Source organism: Crocuta crocuta, unplaced genomic scaffold (genome assembly GCF_008692635.1).
Source record: "Crocuta crocuta isolate KB4526 unplaced genomic scaffold, BGI_CrCroc_1.0 scaffold216, whole genome shotgun sequence".
Lineage (NCBI taxonomy): Eukaryota > Metazoa > Chordata > Mammalia > Carnivora > Hyaenidae > Crocuta > Crocuta crocuta.
Window position 1 is genome coordinate 516,264 of NW_027531504.1, and position 18,451 is coordinate 534,714.

General features: G+C 40.0%; 1 protein-coding gene across 3 annotated transcripts in view; it reads right to left on the reverse strand.

Annotated features, from left to right (window-relative positions):
• DRAM1 (DNA damage regulated autophagy modulator 1) overlaps positions 1-18,451 on the reverse strand; it is a 51,292-nt gene that overhangs the window by 22,874 nt on the left and 9,967 nt on the right. For all 3 annotated transcript variants that reach the window (XR_013337126.1, XR_013337125.1, XM_077772267.1), the window contains exons 2-3: positions 9,248-9,315; positions 5,103-5,245 (exon numbers count right to left, since the gene is read on the reverse strand). Coding sequence is in view for 1 of the 3 variants with exons in the window: in XM_077772267.1 (XP_077628393.1) it covers positions 5,103-5,245; positions 9,248-9,315 (211 nt within the window). In the remaining 2 variants the exon portion in view is untranslated. The remainder of the gene's footprint in view (positions 1-5,102; positions 5,246-9,247; positions 9,316-18,451) is intronic.

Genomic DNA, 18,451 nt, shown 5'->3' on the forward strand with positions numbered 1-18,451 from the left:
ATGGGAAACGAAGATTAAAAAAAGAAAAACCAGGGGCGGTGGCTCAGGTCATGATCTCACGGTTCGTGAGTTCGAGCCCCATGTTGGGCTCTGTGCTGACAGCGTGGAGCCTAGAGCCTGCTTCAGATTCTGTGTCTCCCTCTCTCTTTGCCCCTCCCCTGCTCATGCTCTGTCTCAAAAATAAACATTAAAAAATTATTTTTAAGGAAAGAAAAAGAAAAACCACCTTCAAACTTATTTTCTAGGGAAATTTATTTCCTGGTATCAAACCTAGGAATATAGGGGAAAATCCCCAACTTGATTTATGTTATAACAAAATCCGGTTGCATTGACATTTTGCAACATGGCATATCAATTACTCATTTATTAGGTACGGATTTTTTATTCCTAGGATACCTAGCATGGGCATACAGATTTAGGAAAGTTATATATAAAAAATAAAATACATTCTATGCCCTTTATAGTATTTGTATACCTTTAAGTACTTAAAGAATTTTAAAAAATGATCACTGAACTGTATACTTAAAAATGGTTAAGATAGCCAATTATTTTACTACAATGAAAAATAACAAAAATTCAAAGAAAATGAAATCACTATCTCAAAAAGATAACTGCATGCCCATGTTCATAGCAGCACTTTTACAATAGGCAAAACATAGAAACAACTCTAAGTGTCCATCAATGGATGAATGGATAATAAAAATGTGATACACACACACCAATTATTATTAAGCCATAAAACAGGAAGAAATCTTGCCATTTATGACAACATAGATAGATACTGAGGGTATTATGCTAAGTGAAATAAGTCAGACAGAGAAAGACAAATACTGTATGATCTCACTCATATGTGGAATCTTTAAAAAGTTAAAAATTGAACTCTTGGATACAAAAACAGATCGATCGGGGGGGGGCTGGAAGTGGGAAAAAGGGGGTCAAAACATAGAAACTTCCAGATATAAGGCCTGAGAATGTCATGTACAGCATGGTGAGCATAGTTAACAGTGCTGTACTATATATTCCAAAGTTGCTAACACAGTAAGTCTTAAAAGTTGTCATCACAAGAAAAAAAATTTAATTATGTGAGGCAACATATGTTAACAACTTTATTGTGATGGTTTTGCAATATATACATATCAAATCACTATGTTATACACCTTAGACTAATACAAGGTTATATATTAATGATGCCTCAGTAAAACTGGGGAAAAAACAATATTAAACCAAAACATAATAATAATAAAAAAATGAAGACAAACAGATCCTTGCCACCCACCCACCCTTGAATGTTAGGGTATTTGGGCAAGGGAAAATAAATAAAAGGTAAGGTGTCCACTGCTAATGAGTCATTTTCAGGAATAATCTTCTGAGAATCCTGATGCTTTCCACTCTCTACTTTCTTTTTGGCTTAAGTAAATCAACATCCTGAAGTTAAATACTCTGTTTCCTCTAATTATACTATCAGGGAATTCGCTTCCTCAACCCTGGCCAATTCAACACATCCTTTAGGATCTAAATCTGCAAACTTCATGGGCCCGCCCCCCACATTAACCCCGACATTACAGGATCATTACAGGGATGTGCTTTTTCTGCTGTGGAGTACACACTCTCGCATCAAGTGTGTCTTTTAGAAGGGAAATGATTCTTAGAAAAGGCATGAATTTTGGATAGAGGATAAAATGAAAACCCAGGAACCTTTTTGGATCTCTTTTTCAAAACTCTCTTATTAATACAAAAGAGTAAAAATAGAGGGGTACCTAGGTGATTCAGTTGGTTAAGCATCTGACTTTGGCTCAGGTCATCATCTCACAGTTTGTGGGTTCAAGCACCGCATCAAGCTCTGTGCTGACAGCTAAGAGCCTGGAACCTGCTTTGGATTCTGTGTCTCTCTCTCTCTGTCCCTCTACTACTCACTCTCTGTTTGTTTCTGTCTCTCAAAAAGTGAATAAGCACTTAAAATAAATAAACAGACATTTAAAACAATAAAAGATAGTAAAAATAGAGAAAACTAGAGTGTTGAAAGGGTTAAACCTTGGAAAATGACTTTTCCAAAAAGGAAATTTCTGGAAGGAAAATAAAGCATCGAGAGAGGTTGATGAGGACATACCAAAAAGTCACCATTCTGCCTACCAGCTCAGAACAGAGAGCTCTGGGAACTTCTGATGAATACAATTTACTCCGATGCAAGCACACCCCACCCCCAACCCCAAGATAGCCAGTGCTCTCCTGCCTGCACACCTCCAATTCCTCTGGAAGGAACAGCTCGGGCTGGTTTGCTCGTGGCATGCTGAAAATGAATTACAGGATATCAAACAAGGAAGTTGTAAAGATATATTTATGGGAACAATGACAAGGCAAATACACTGCTCTCAGGAAAGTTTAAGATTCTATTTCTGGTTTCTGTAAAGATGTAATCACCTCATAGAAACCCTAAAGAGAACCACAAGTTCAATTATCTGATATCTAAGTTTTCTCTCTAAAGTCTGCCTTTCTGGTTTAAAAATTGATAGCTATGGTGCTTATACTGTGAGTTATTTAGAGAATAAAGCAATAGGATATCATCTATGCCTACTATTCCCCACCGAATAATTCATATCCACAATCTACTAACGATTATATCATTCCAAATCTTCCCTTCACACCCCCCCCCCCCATTTTAATTTTGCTTCCCATCACACTTTCTGGTGCTAGGAGTGTGAATTGTGTACATGTTTTTTTCTCTCAGAGATGCATCCATTCTGGCACTGGTTTCCCCACAGGCTCTAGAAAGACCGCTTCAATTCAAAGTCCACTTCTGCCCTTTGGTGCTCAGACAATCCTGGGCAAGCATTAACTCATCTGGGCTTCCATTTCTCCACTGGCAAAGGAGGAAAATACCTGTCTTCTGGGGCTGTTATTAGAATGATATGAGTATTGAATGTTTTTATAAATTCTATCACATAGGAAATTTTCAATAAACATTGTCGTGAAAAGGGGCGCCTAGGTGGCTCAGTTGGTTAAGCGTCTAACTCTTGGTTTCAGCTCAGGTCATGATTTCACAGTTTTGTGGGTTTGGGCCCCACGTGGGGCTTTGTGTTGGTGGAGTAGAATCCACTTGGGATTCTCTCTTTTCCCACACCCCCTTCCCCCCTCCCCCCCCGCCCCGCTCATGCTGTCTCTGTCTCTCAAAATAAACATAAACTTTTAAAATTGAAAAAAAAAATGTCATGAAAAAACACATGCATACAAGCATAAAATATAAAGCAAGAGTCTCCACCATGTGACCAACATCATCTGCAACCATGTATGGCAGACTTTGTCTTATTTCACCATTAAGGGACAAGAAGAGTAGCAAAGTAAATGGAGCCAGAATATATTCACACAATTCCCTTCATGAAGTTCTCTACACTTGTTCTGGGAAGGCTACAAACCTGCCTCTCACCTTTCTACCTTTCAGTGTTAATACGAAAACTACAATTACAGATTTATAATGGCCAAAACCGAAAACTGGTCGGCCCCGAGGCTTGGGAGACCATCCCTGCCCCACCCCGCAGGGTGTCCTGGAGACACTGTGCAATATAAGGAGGGGTGTCTGCCGCCTCGCCCTCACAATATAGATCGACTTTGCCGGAGCACCTTATCGTGTTCCCTGATGGACAGATGGCATCCCCCATGTGCAGTGCAGAACAGGTGATACACGAGGCCACATGGTGCAGGCAAGACAGAACAGTCTGACTTCATGCAGGATGGGACGTTAGCAAATGGATGGGAAGCAGATGGTACAGGTGGAAGCCCGAGGTTATTACCCTCGCAGACCAATAGCAAGTGCAGTAGCCCCGTGCTGTGGCTTCCGGGTGCCGACATGTACTTTAGCAGCTGGCTGGCAGCCAAGGCTGACACCTTTTTGTGAAAATCAGCATCATGCAAGATGGGCCCACTCCTGGTGGGGAACAAAAGTTAAAGGGGTCCTCCTGAGCAGAACCAAAAGTCTTTCTGGAGTAAGCTCTTTTGTGCTGCCATAAAGAAGCAATAGTGGCAGAGGGAACAGGACCAGCTCGGTGCTAGCCTCTAATGTCGGCCGTGGGCTGCCACGTTCGGCCTGCTGGTTACTGGGCAACATCTCATGGGACCCTTACAATAACCCTAGGACATGATACCGTTATAACTAGTACAAATTTGAAATATAACACATACTTTTTTAAAATTTTAAATGTTGTCTCCTTGGACAAACAGTTCCCATGCCTTCCTTAAAGAGACCTTGAGGGGCACCTGGGTGGCTCAGTTGGATAAGTGTCTAACTTTGGCTCAGGTCATGATCTAGCAGTTTGTGGGTTCGAGCCCCACGTCAGGCTCTGTGCTGACAGCAAGGTCAGAGCCTGGAGCCTGTTTCAGATTCTGTATCTCCCTCTTTCTCTGACTCTCCCCTGCTCACGCTGTCTCTCTCTCTCTCTCAGAAATAAGGGAAACATTAAAAAAAATTTTTTTTAATTAAATAGACCTTGGGATGAACAGGTATCCACAAGTTAGAATAAAACAGGTAGGGTTTTTTTCAAACACTTGACACAGTGAGAATCTATCAAGCAGACTCCACAGGAGTCACCATGTAAGTTAACTGGCTCCGGTGGGGCCATGTTTGGGCTCCATAACATATGAACTGAGCATATGATTTCACCTTCATGTACCTACATCCTCACCTGCAAAGGGAAGAGATCCGGTGATGGTCTGTGAACTGGTACACACACACACTCATACACAAACACTCATACACACAAGTACTTTCACACTCTTAATGAAACTTTAAATCACTGAAGTCGCTCTCCCCACCCATCAGATCATGTTAGTAACATGGGGCAAAGCAGAGCCCAGAACATCACAGGAAACATGCTCTCTTATAGCTGTGCGAATGTGCACCCCCACCCCCACCCCCCAATATCAGGCAGGACTGACTTTCAAATGATAAAGGTGTGTTTCTAAGAAGCTAACTATCCCAACCAACTTTTATAAACTCACCAATGATTTGATAACTCTAGTGGCACAGGTATGCCTTTGTGTTCTTGCTTCCTTCCTCCAGACACACACATACTCCATCATCCCCAAGAACAGAAAAAAACTTCAGGACACACCTGGAAATTGGCTACAATGCCCATTCCGATACATCCAACCAATCCAAGAACTAGCGACACTAGGTTAAAAACAGGTGTGCTGAAATAGCTGGTTTGATTTTGCTTCTCCACTATTTTGTACCTTGTGTACATTGTGGCTGCACCTGAAAAAGAAAAACACTTTGATGAATTTTTATTATTAGACCTTTTAGAACAAAAACACAGGGAAAGTTTTGCATTGTGTTTTTAAAGTCTATATTTCAGTTTCCCAACTGCCATAGTCTCCCACTCACGCATACCTTGTCCTTCTGCACCCCATCACTCTCTCCCCAGTGTGTTTATCCATCACATACACTTGCCTATTATCCTTTTCACATAAATGCTACTGTGCACATATTCTGTGACTTGCTCTTTTTCACTTGAGATAAATCACCTTGGAGATCCTACCGTGTCAGTACAAGTAAGCCTACTTCCACGTTTTTAGGGGTCTCATCATGTTATATATTTATTTCTTCATTCTCTTAATATTCTATTTCTACATTGTCTCTCTGTTTCTCCTATTACAAGCAATGCTCAGTGAAGAGCCTTGTACACAAGTATTTGGCATGCTTTCAGTGTTTCTGAAAGATGAATTCCTGGAAACAATATTACTAGAGCAAAAACTGTGCACAAATGAAATGCCAAAAAGTATCTGCAAATTGCCCCAAGACTGTATAGCAGCATTTATACTCTCACAGCAGAATTTGAAAGCAATTTTGGAAGTCCTTGCTTTTTTAATTATTACCAACCTAATGAATGGAAATCAGCAACCTGTTGGTTTAAACTACATTCCTCTGATCATTAGTGAGATTGAGCAACTTTCAGTATGTCAATTGGTCATCTGCATATCTTTCTCTGAAAATTGCATTTAAACTTTTTTTACTTTTCTCTTGAGTTTTTCTATTCATTTTTAATGTGTAGTTGCTTTTAAAAAAATATTTATTCTGAGAAAGAGGGCAAGAAGGATGGGAAGAGAGAGAAAGAGAGAGAGGATCCCAAGCAGGCACCATGCCATCAGCGCAGAACCAGATGTGGGGCTTGATCTCAGGAACTCTGAGGTCATGACCTGAGCTGAAATCAAGAGTCAGTCACTTACCCAACTGGTTCACCCAGGTGCCCCAGCAGTTGCTTTTTAAACACAATGTACATTAGTCTATTGTCTGTTATAAATATTACAAGTTTTCTTCTGGTCTGTCTTTAATTTTTTTTTGTTTTTTGGTATCTTTCATCAGAAGTTTTAATTTTTTTTAGAAGTTTTAATTTCTTATCTACTAAATCTATCAATTCTTTCCATTTAGCTTCTGGCTTTTGTGTAAGCTTAAAGCATTTCCATCCTCAGGTTTTAAAAGTATTTTCCTGGGGCGCCTGGGTGGCTTAGTCGGTTGAACGTCCAACTTTCGCTTAGGTCATGATCTCGCGGTTCGTGGGTTCGNTTTAAAGCATTTCCATCCTCAGGTTTTAAAAGTATTTTCCTGGGGCACCTGGGTGGCTTAGTCGGTTGAACGTCCAACTTTCGCTTAGGTCATGATCTCGCGGTTCGTGGGTTCGAGCCCCACGTCGGGCTCTGTGCTGGCTGCCAGCTCAGAGCCTGGAGCCTATTTCAGGGTCTGTGTCTCCCTCTCTCTCTGGCCCTCCCCTGCTCATGCTGTCTCTCTCTCTCCTAGAAATAAATAAAAATATTAAAAATAAATAAATAAATAAAAGTATTTTCCTATAATTTAATTCTCTTACAGTTTTGCTTTTCATGGTTAGTTCCTTCATTGCCACTCATTCTTGTGAACGGTATGAGAAGAGTACAAAGGGTATGTTTTTCCAAAGACCTTACCAATTAATCAAATACCACTTATTGTTATGGAGAGTAATGTCACAGTAACATATAATCTCTGGAGCACCTGGGTGGCGCAGTCAGTTGGGCGGGCATCTGGCTCTTGGTTTCAGCTCAGGTCATGGTCTCCTGGTCTTCATGGGTCTAAGCCCCATGTGGGGCTCTGTGCTGGCAGTGCTAAGCCTGCTTGAGATTCTCTCTCTCTCTCTTTCTCTGCCCCTCCCCCATTGGTGCTGTCTCTGTCTCTCTCAAAATAAATAAACTTTACTGTATATGAGTTCCATAACAGCAGGGTCCTTGTCTTTTCTGCTGCTGGGACACTAGCACTAAGCAGAAGCACAGTGCCTACCACATAGTAGGCACTTAGTAAATGAATGTTGAATACATGGACATCTATCAAAATTTTAGATCTGTATTAACTTGTATTCAGCAAATGTACCTTATAGAAGAACTTATATCAATATGCAAAGATGTATTAAAAAGAATATTCACTTGAGCATTGTAAATTGCAAAATGAGAAACAGCCTAAATGCTTAACAATTGGCGACTAATTAAATAAATTATAATATACCCATGAGAGGGGTATCATGCATGTGTTAAAAGAACAAAGTAGATTTCAACATACTGACATGGTGTGATGGTCAATTTTTTTTTTTTTTGCTGAATTTTAAACAGCAGGCTAAAAGCTAATCATTTATCATAGACTACTGTAAGTGAAGATGCTCATAACAGATTCTGCCTTGTCTATAAGCAAAAGGCTGTATTTACTGGTTGCTAGTGATGAAATAACCCCTCCATCTTCTAAATCTACACTCTGGGCAAGGATGTGTAAGAGAACACTGGGACTGATTGACTCCTATTTCTACACTCCCCTTGCTCACCTCCAAAACCTCAGGATGAGAACAGCACAGGTGAGTGACAGGTGAAACTTTCTCTCTACCAAGTAAGATGAACAAATTCCAAAAATGCCAAGTCAGAAAGTACGGTTCCCCGCACCTCTGCCCCTTCCCACCCTGTATCAGTAGAGAAGGGTAGAAAGTATTGGTTATGTGATAGACCACTGACAAACACCTGACTGTTCAGAGGGTAAAGGCTTATCAAAGGTCTGGGAGAGGGGCCCCTGGGTGGCTCAGTCAGTTAAGCTTCCAACTTTGGCTCAGGTCAAGATCTCACAGTTTCTGAGTTGGAGCCTCATGTTGGGTTCTGGGCTGACATCTCCAACCCTGGAACCTGCTTCGGATTCTGTTTCCCTCTCTCTCTCTCTCTCTCTCTGCCCCTCCGTCCACTCAACACACTGTCTCTCAAAACTAAACATTAAAAAAAAAAGAAGAAGAAGAAAGAAAGGACTAGGAGAAAGAGCCCCCCATCTTACATCTATACACCTAGATCATCCCACAGTACATCTAGTTTTTTAGTCATTATATTTATTGGCTCATGAGAGGCTTGTATCCTATCAACTGTATCTATCTATCAACTGCATTGTATCCTAGTCTCAGGTGCATTGAGGAACTGAAAGGAACAATCATACCTGAGTGGGAGACAAAATGTTGTCTGTTTCACCTTGTTTCCCTTTCTCTTATAGGTCAGACAACACCTTTTTCAAGGGTTCTGAAGCTATAGTAACTATCCAAGTCCCCCAAGTGCTTGACCACTGCGCTGATTCTTGCACCCCACTCCCACAGGTTCTGACTGAGTAGATCTGCAGTTTGCCCTGGGAACATGCATTCTAACTGGCATCTGAGATGATCTTGAGGTAAGTGGCCTTCAGGACACTCTCTAAGAAACATTAGCTTATACACTAGGTGCTTTGGCTTTCACAAATGCATTGGATACAAATCACAAATTTAAAAATCAAGTTTCATTTAAAATTCATTTCAAAATCCTGTGGCACATTACTAGATGAAGTGAAGAATAGTTCTATAAACGAGGCCATAAATAACTTCGGATTTCCAGTCATTTTAAGTTTCTCAAAGTAGAACAAATTTTAGTTGCAAAGCTTGTACTTAAATAAAATTATACACACCAAGAGCAAACCCTAATGTAAACTATGGATTTTGTGGGATAGTAATATGTCAATATAGGTTCATCAATTGTGACCAATGTACAACTCTTTTTGGGGCTGATGATAGTGGGGGAGGCCACAGAATGAGAAATCTCTACCTTTTGTTCAATTTTGCTGTCAATCTAAAATTGTCCTGAAAAATTAGGTCTGCTTAAAAATATACAAAACATTTATACGAACTGTAAACAACACATTTCACTTCACCTGAGACTGAATTTTTCATAAGTATTGGGTACTTACCAAGAAATGCAGAGAAGTTTATCATAAATCCAAAAATACCACTCTCTGGAGGTGTTGTTCCTGTATCACTGACAAAGAGAAATGTCTGAATTATTAAAAAGGAATTTTGTCCAGACCTCTGGAAGGCATGCAATTGGCAGGTTTTATAGAGTGCTTCTTCTGGGGGTTCAGCCACTTTGAATTCCAAAGACTTGGTCTGATTTTGCTCTAAAGTATTCTCTTTCTGGCTCTGAAAAATCTAAAACTCATTTCTCTACCTTGAGAGACTACATTTAATTTTTTCCCATTATAAAAACCTAAGAAATATTGGGGCACCTGCGTGGCTCAGTTGGTTAAGCATCCGACTGCAGCTCAGGTCATGATCTTGGCAGTTCGTGAGTTTAAACCCTGCAAAGAGCTCCCCACTATCAGCACAGAGGTTTTGGATCCCCTCTCTTTCTCTTTCTCTCTCAAAAATAAATATACATTTTTTTAAAAAGCTAGAAAATATTTAAAGTAAATGGTAGTGGTGTTTCTCAATGAACTTGATGTGTGTTCATTCTTGATAAGAATTGGATATGACTCTTTTGCGAAGAAATGTCTAAAACCAAGTTTGAAAAATCTACTATCTGGATTTTAACTATACATAAACACATCGTGTACATTTTTTTTTTTTTAACAGCTTGACTTATCCACAAGAGTTTACACTGCTGAAAATAGAATGGTGGAAAGCTGGGCAATATTACTGATGTCTATTAGAACGTTATGGAAACAATAGGGTATCAGGAATATATCAATTGTGATAAAGTATTTTAATAAAAAATAGTTTCTATAAGACATTTTTCTGGTGCAATAAATCAATTAAATACACTGGAAAAAAATAATGAGCAGAAAGTAACATTTGACATGTTCTGTTTTGTATTCATTCATGCCAAAGTTTATACCTTTACAATGTCAAGCTGCTCCCATAGAGCAACAGTTTAAAACTGATGGCAAAAGAGTTCCCAGCATGAAACAATTCATACCAGTCTCAAGTGTTTATTTTAAAACAGCTCTGAAATATAATTATTGAAAACCCGATCATGTTGAAAAGGCACACTTCAAATTATTTGAGGAATTCCACAAGAAGTCCACGTGTGCAGAAGGCAGCAGGAATCGAAGGTTTGTGGCACACTTAATGTTTGAAGAGTATAAAGAGGCTACTACTCCCCCTTACAACAAATATTTCTATTCCTAATGATTTCAATCTCAATGGCACTTGGACCTGTAAGTATCTGGAGGGTTTAGAATTTATCGTTGCCATTTAAAGAACCATTTTTCTCCCAGAAGGAATGCTGAGGCAGAGAACGCTGCACAATGTGTGGGAGGTTGACGGCACGGGTAAGAAAAGGGGACGGGAACCTTTAATGGCAAGAAGGCAGACAGCTTACACCCTCGGGTAGCACTTTTGCCCAAAGATTAAATCTCATGAGAAATCAAGCCTTTGTTCTTGGCCTTAGAATGTAAAGAGGCAGCTTCCAAGGTGAGTTACACAAGAGTAACTCGTGATCACAGACCTGAGAGAGTAAGCTGCCGCATGTCAGGAAGATTGCCTACTTGGGAAGAAAGAGAAGGAAATGGAGGAGTGAGGAAGATATTTATGAGAATGGGTAGTTGAGGGGGAGGGGGAAGAAGGTGCCCTAACAGATAAGTTGACCAGACTCTGGAACTATCTGTCCATTGATAGCAAACCAAGACATAGGTCAAGGGCTCAGATGTGCAATCCACATAACATCAAATATGTGAACTGAAAGGTCAGAATATTGGAGTGGCATTTTATTCTTATTCATTTGTACGTTTAAAACCATATAGGCAAAATCAAAAGTGCTTTGTAAATAGCTATTCCAAATGTATTTGTTGAATGAATAAATGAATGGCTATCAGTACTGGCAATAATAATAATAATAATAAAAAACCCAAACCTAATAAATACCACTTACCAAGCATTTACTATGTACCAAGCATTGTTAGATGGTTATTGTATGTCATTTCCTTTTATCCTCAAATCTTGAGGTGAGGTGGGTTTTTTAAAATAATTTTTTAAATGTTTATTTTTGAGAGAGAAAGCATAAGCAGGGGAGGGGCAGAGAGAGAGGGAGACAGAGGATCCAAGCAGGCTCCATGCTGTCAGCACAGAGCCTGATGTGAGGCTCAAACTCACAGACCATGAGATCATGATGTGAGCTGAAGTCAGATGCTTAACCAGTTGACCCACCCAGGTGACCCTTCAGGTGAGTCTTATTTCAACCCATTTTACTAAGGAATAAACTGGTATTAGAAAGATTACATAACTTGTTCAAGGTCACAGAGCTAGTAAGGAGAGGAATCTATATTCTAGGTATTAAACACAAAACAATAGACCAAAAATGGAGTTGCTCATGCTAAGCCCCAAGTCACCAAACAGACTTAATTACAGTTTCAGCTCTTCTGGAAATGGAATCTTAAACCAGTCATTCAGGGACCACCTGAACAGCATTAGTTATATAATCTGCCTGATAAGACCCATGTCTTCCCCTATAAGGAAAGTAACCTTGCAATAATCAATTGGCTTTTTGCCTTGTACAACTTCCTTGTTCCTGCTCCCTTCTGCCTATAAAAGTCTTTTATTTTGTACAGCTCCTCACAGCTCCTTTTTTTTTTTTTTTAAGTATGCTTTGTACCCAGCATGGAGCCCAACTCAAGGCCTGAACTCATGACCCTGAGATCAAGACCTGAGCTGAAATCAACAGCCAAATGTTCAATTATGTGACTACCCAGGTCCCCTCTCAGAGCTCCTTTCTATCTGCTAGATTGGATGTTGCCTGATTCATCAAGCCATGAATAAAGCTAATAAGATCCTTAAATTTTTATTCAGTTAAATTTTGTTTTTAATACAATCCAAGTATCTGATTCCTTGACTTCCCTGCCTCCTGTGTGCTCTAAAGCAGGCAAGGAAAGAAGCAATTAGAAGGATTGGGGTAAGGAATGAATACTGATATACTGGTAAATGTTCAACAACTCACTCTGGAGGGAGCCTGATTTGTAGCACTGGACAATTTCCATGGTGTAAATACTGCCAAAATGTCAAAGGTCAAGCTACCAAAATGTAGGTTGCTGAACATTGTATTGGGAAGAATTGTACACAGTTGGCTCTCAGGAGCACATATTAGCTGGCTCCAGCACACCATGGAAATGAACCATGATGGTGATGAAGAGATCATCACACCCTTCTTGTATACCGGGAAAGTGTAAACTAGCCAAGACTGCATAATTCCTTAAATGCCGTAATTGAGTTGTAAAACATTTTTGACAAATATTTACTACCATAATCAATCAAATTTTCTTTCAGGATGACTGCATTGACAACACCAACCATCACTATGTGAGCACCAATGGGCCTACATTCCTACACTTGGCACTACAACATTGGCAGTGACCACAAAAATTGGGGGAAAATATTAATGTACTGCATTCATAGCCAGCTGTTTGATTAAATGCAACATTCTTTAAAATTTTTTTTGGTTCCACAAATAACCATCAAATTTACCTACTCATCAACAAAATATTTAAGGGACACATATTATGTGTTAGACACAATCTGAGTTACAAATTCCCCAATCTATCAGGTAAGAATGGTCAGTTTGTGATTTATTTCCCTTAAGTGACAAAATGGTACCTAACTACATATGGTGAAATTTCAGTCAAGAATATTTCAAAAAAATTGTCCAAGCAGCAAATGAAAATGTGGCACTTCTAAGAACTTTTTTAAGACTACTTATTTTGAGATAGTGAGAGAGGGGCAGAGAGAGAGGGATAAAGAGAGAATCCCAAGCAGGCTCCATATTGTCAGTGCAGAGCCCCACATGGGGCTCAAACTCTTGAACCATGAGATCATGACCTGAGCCGAAATCAAGAGTCAGACACTTAACCAACTGAGCCACCCAGGCACCCTGACATTTCTAAAACCCTGACACTTTTGCTTTTAAAACTAAAAGCAAAATTAAACTATTTGGAACCACCCCCAAATAAAAAGCTTTTGCACAGCAAAGGAAACCATCAATAAACAAGGCAGCCTACTGAATATGAGAAGACATTTGCAAATGATATCTCCCATAAGGGGTTAATATTCCAAAATATATAAAGAACTTATACAAGTCAACACCAAAAAATAATAACAATCTGGTTAAAAATGGGCAGAGGACCTGAATAGACATTTTTCCAAAGAAAACATAAAAATGGACGACACAGGAAAAGATGTTCAACATCAATCATCATCAGGGAAATTTAAATCAAAATACAATTAGATACCACCTTACACCTGTAAGAAAGACTTGAAAGAAATTAAAAAGAAACAACAAGTATCAGTGAGGATGTGTAGAAAAGGGAACCCTTATGCACTGTTGGTGGGAATGTAAAGTGATGCAGCCTCCGTGGAAAACAGTATAGAAGTTCCTCAAAAAATTAAAAATAGAATTACCATACAATCCAGCAATTTTACTACTGGGTATTTACCCAAAGAATACAAAAACACTAATTAAAAAAAATATATATATATGCACCCCTATGTTTATTGCAGCATTATTTACAATAGTCAAAATATGGAAGCAGTCCAAGTGTCCATAAATAGAAGAATGGATAACGATGTGATACACACACACACACACACACACACACAAAATGACACAAAATGGAATATTACTCAGTCATAAAAAAGAATGAGACCTTACTGTTTGCAACAATGTGGATAGACCTAGAAGGTTTAATGCTAAGTAAAATAAATAAGAGAAAGACAAATACCGTATGATTCCATCCATTTATGTTATTTAAGAAATAAAACAAACAAAGAAGAAAGAGAAAAACAAAAACACACACTCTTAAGTATAGAGAGCAAACTGGTGGCTGCCAGAGGGGAGGAGGATGAAGGAATGGGCAAAATAGATAAAAAGTACACTCATCTTGATGAGCACTGAGTAATGTATAGAACTGTTGAACCATTATATTGTATACCTGAAACTAATATAATACTGTATGTTAATTTTATTTTAATTAAAAAAAAGAATGGTAGTGATTGCCCATTATCATTAATAAAAATGAAAGGCTCTTTTACTTTAAAATGTTCTTTTAAGGGGAGAGGACAAGATGGGGGAGAAGTGGGGAGCTCCGTACATCTCACTTGCCCCCATATCTCACACTGAAAAGGCCTGAAGCCACAGGAACACTTACAGAATCCAGGAGTTTGGGAGGAAAAGGAGACAGAGTCAGCTGAGAAAACCTTATAACACGAGTGCCCCCTGGGGAAGATAAAACCGGGCCGGGACAGGAGACATGGGGTGGGGGGAATCCCCCTCTGCGAGGAGCCGCAGTGACTCTAGGGGGGAAAGAGAGTGGCCGAAACTGCTCAAGACACTGTCCCTGTCACTGGAGAAGAGAAAAACCTCCTCTCGGGACACAGAGGGATCCAGTTTCCTGCTCTCCAGCTGACTCTCGGCGGGACGTACTCGTCCCAGGTGACCCCCGGGAAAACTGCTCCCTGCTCACCAGCTCGACCTGGAGGGGACCCGTGGTGGCCACGCCTTTGTGCTTCTGGCTCCCCAGGCGGAAGGCCAGAGGCTTGAAACTGCTCTGAGGATTTGCCTGCCAGTTTATATTTCGGGCGATGGGACACAGAGGGACCCGGTTTCCTGCTGTCCAGCTGACCCTAGGCGGGACGCACTGGTCCCAGGCGACCCCGGGTGAAACTGCTCCTCGCTCGCCAGCCCGACCTGGAGGAGACGGGAGCAGCGGCTTCTGGCTCGATCCCCAGGGGGAAGGCGAGAGGCTTGAAACTGCTCTGAGGGGTTTGCCTGCGAGTGTATATTTTGGGCAATTTTAATGGAGTGGGCAGGCTGAGATCTGGAAACGAGGCCTGGCCTGGGATATAGAGCACAGCCCACCTTGGCTACGCCCCTGGCACAGGGAGTTTACACACCCAAAAAAGTGAGTTGCAACACTTGGTTCAAGAAGGGACTGGGGCGCCGCCATTCTTCTCCGCACAACCGTCAAGGCAGGACTCCCGTGGGACGCACTGGAACAAACCACACCCATCCCTGCTAGAGAGCTGCCCTCTTCTTCTTTTTTTTTTTTTCTTTACCAGAGCAGGTGAAAGCCCAAAATGGATGCACTGCCCTGATTAACTGTGGTCACTGGCTTGCTTAAACAGTCACATTTAATCCATTCTCTAGATGTAAATTCTACACCTACCTACCTTTTCATCTCTTTCTCTCTGGAGTAATCAGACTATATAGTTTCTCTGCATAGCATCATCGTCATTTCTTTCGCCTCTTCTCCAACCATATTCCACTCTTTCGCTCTTTGAAAAAAGCCTCTTATTCCTTCTGCCTGCTCATTTCATTTCCAATTTCGCTTCATCCCCGCCCTGTCATTTCTCTCTTTCTCTATGCTCTTCCACCAGCACTGCATGCACCCAGCTATTTATTTGTAGCTGGGAAATCTGGTTACATGCTTTAAACTGTTCTTTGTCTATTGGGTTTCTTCTTTTTTCCTTTTCTTTTCTTCTTTTTTTCTTTTTTATGTATTTTCATTTCTTATTATTTGCCTTTCCCTTCCTCTTTTCTCTTTTCTTTTTCGTTTTTTCCTTTCGGTTTGAGTGTTTGTTGGATTTGTCTGTGCATTCGTGTGCCTTTGTTCTCTGTGTGTTTGTCTGTTTTCTTTTCCAGGGCTACTTCAAGAAACAAGCCAAAGTACACATAGTGGAGAGTCCCAAATACCACCATGAGTAGGAAAATAAAATAACCAAGGTCTCAACAAGAGAGACCAAGAGATACCATTCAAAGAACACTTTCTGAACGGACAGGCCCTGGACAGTCAAAGAGCCTTCTTTGGTACAGCAGCACTCACAGGTGCAGAGTGCATAACAAGCTTTTAAAACTAACAAGAGATAGAAAGCTAACCAAATGATGAAATGAAAGAATTCTCCTCCAAAGAAATTCCAGGAAGAATTGACAGCTAAAGAACTGCTCAAAGCAGATATAAGCAACATAACTGAGCAAGAATTTAGAACAATAATCATAAAATTAATCACTGGGCTTGAAAAAAGAATGGAGGCCATCAGAGAAACTATGGTTACAAACACTATGGAGCTTAAAAATAGTTACGATGAATTAAAAAATGCAATAAATGAGATACATAATAAACTGAAGGCATCCAATGCACAGATTGAAGAGGTGGAAAGGAGAATAAGTGATTTAGAAGACACAATTATAGAAAAAGAAGAAACTGAGAAAAACAGAGATAAACTTGTTCAGGAACATGAAAGAAGAGTTCGAGAGCTCAGCAATACAATCAAATGGAACAATGTCCATATCATAGGAATCCCAGAAGCGGAAGAGAGAGGGAAAGATGCTGAAGGAGTCCTGGAACAAATTATAGCAGAAAATTTCCCCCAATCTGGGGAGGGAAGTAGATGTTGAAATTCAAAAGACACAGAGAACTCCCCTAAGACGTAACTTGAATCGATCTTCTGCACGACAGAGTGAAACTGGCAATATATAAGGACAGAGAATTTTGAAAGCAGCTTGGGAGAAAAGGTCCCTAACATACAAAGGGAAACCTATCAGAGTGGTGACAGACCTATCTACTGAAACTTGGCAGGCCAGAAAGGAATGGCAGGAGATCTTCAATGTGATGAACAGNAATCAATGTGATACATCACATCAAAAAAAGGAAAGATAAAAATCATATGATCCTGTCAATAGATGAAGAAAAGCATTTGGCAAAATACAGCATCCCTTCTTAATAAAGACCCTGGAGAAAGTNAGGGGAAGGCAGGTTATGGGAATGGATGAGGGCACTTGTGGGGATGAGCACTGGGTGTTATATGGAAACCAACTTGACAATAAACTATGTAAAAATTTTTTTAAATAAAATAAAATATTCTTTTAAGCCTTTCAGTCTCTGAGCTAATATGTGATATCATTAATAAATACTGCATTACATCTCCTGCCTGATACTGGAATCCAGATGCGTGTAACATCAAGGGGGTACCAGGAGAAACTATGGGTAGATTCTTTTTATCTATTTATTATTTTTTTAAGCTCAAACTAAATGATCTCATTGCACAAAGGCAGAGGGAGTGGTATTTGGTTAGCACAGCTATACATGGGTCCTGATTGAGGAAATTGGAGAATGAGTGAGAGGTGAAACCAGTTGCCACCTTATGGATTATCCTAACCCTGTAGGATAATCTCCCCACCCAATTCCCACCCCATGATTCTGTACCACGTGACTTAAGTAACATGGTTCTGGCCCTGCCAGGTCCCAGCTACTTCCTCACATGACTCCTTGTAAATGAGGCACTGCCTGGAAGCTGCAGCCAGGACGGAAAATATTCTGCACAATGCAAATTGTTAATTTGCATGAGGCTTAGAAGCTGTTGAGGCTGTTGTGTGTAGCTGGCTGTTTCTAGAGTAGGATCGTGTCTAAGTAATCAGTTTACATCTGTACTTCCTGTATGTATTTTCTACAGATTAAGTTCACCATGGAAAATTCCAAATTGTCTAATATCCTTCTCCAAACTAATTTATAATGCTACACCAGGGCATAATCACTTGATGCTCAGAGGAGCGAAAACAATGCAAAGAAGACCTATATCATAATACAAGCTGCATCAAATGCTATTCTCTAAATCGCTGGCTACACGTGATTCCATCACTCCAAAGCCTGGAGTCACGGTTTATCTGGGGGACTGATGTGCTGATGATACACAAAATTATCTCCTTGCCCAGAATGAGGTTATTAGATTGTCTTAAAATTCCAGGCCCATTACTTGGTAAATCGATTAGTACTTAGAACCTGAAGACACTAAATGCACCAATAAAAGGAGACCGTACTTGTTTCTTCTTCACAATATTTAAATATAATATTTGAAGGAAAGAAGTGTGATAAGAAAGTAATTACATTTTATTAGATACTTTTAATTATTAGGACTAAACCTTCAGCAGCTTCATTTGATCATGATTATTCTAGAGTGGGAAGCACCGTACAGCTATATTAACCATTGTTATTTTATTTATTTATTTTTAAAGATTTTATTTTAAGTAATCTCTCTGCCCAACATGGGGCTTGAACTTACAACCCTGAGATCAAGAGTCAGGTGCTCTACTGATTAAGCTAGACAGGCACCCCTATATCAACCATTTTTAAACTTGA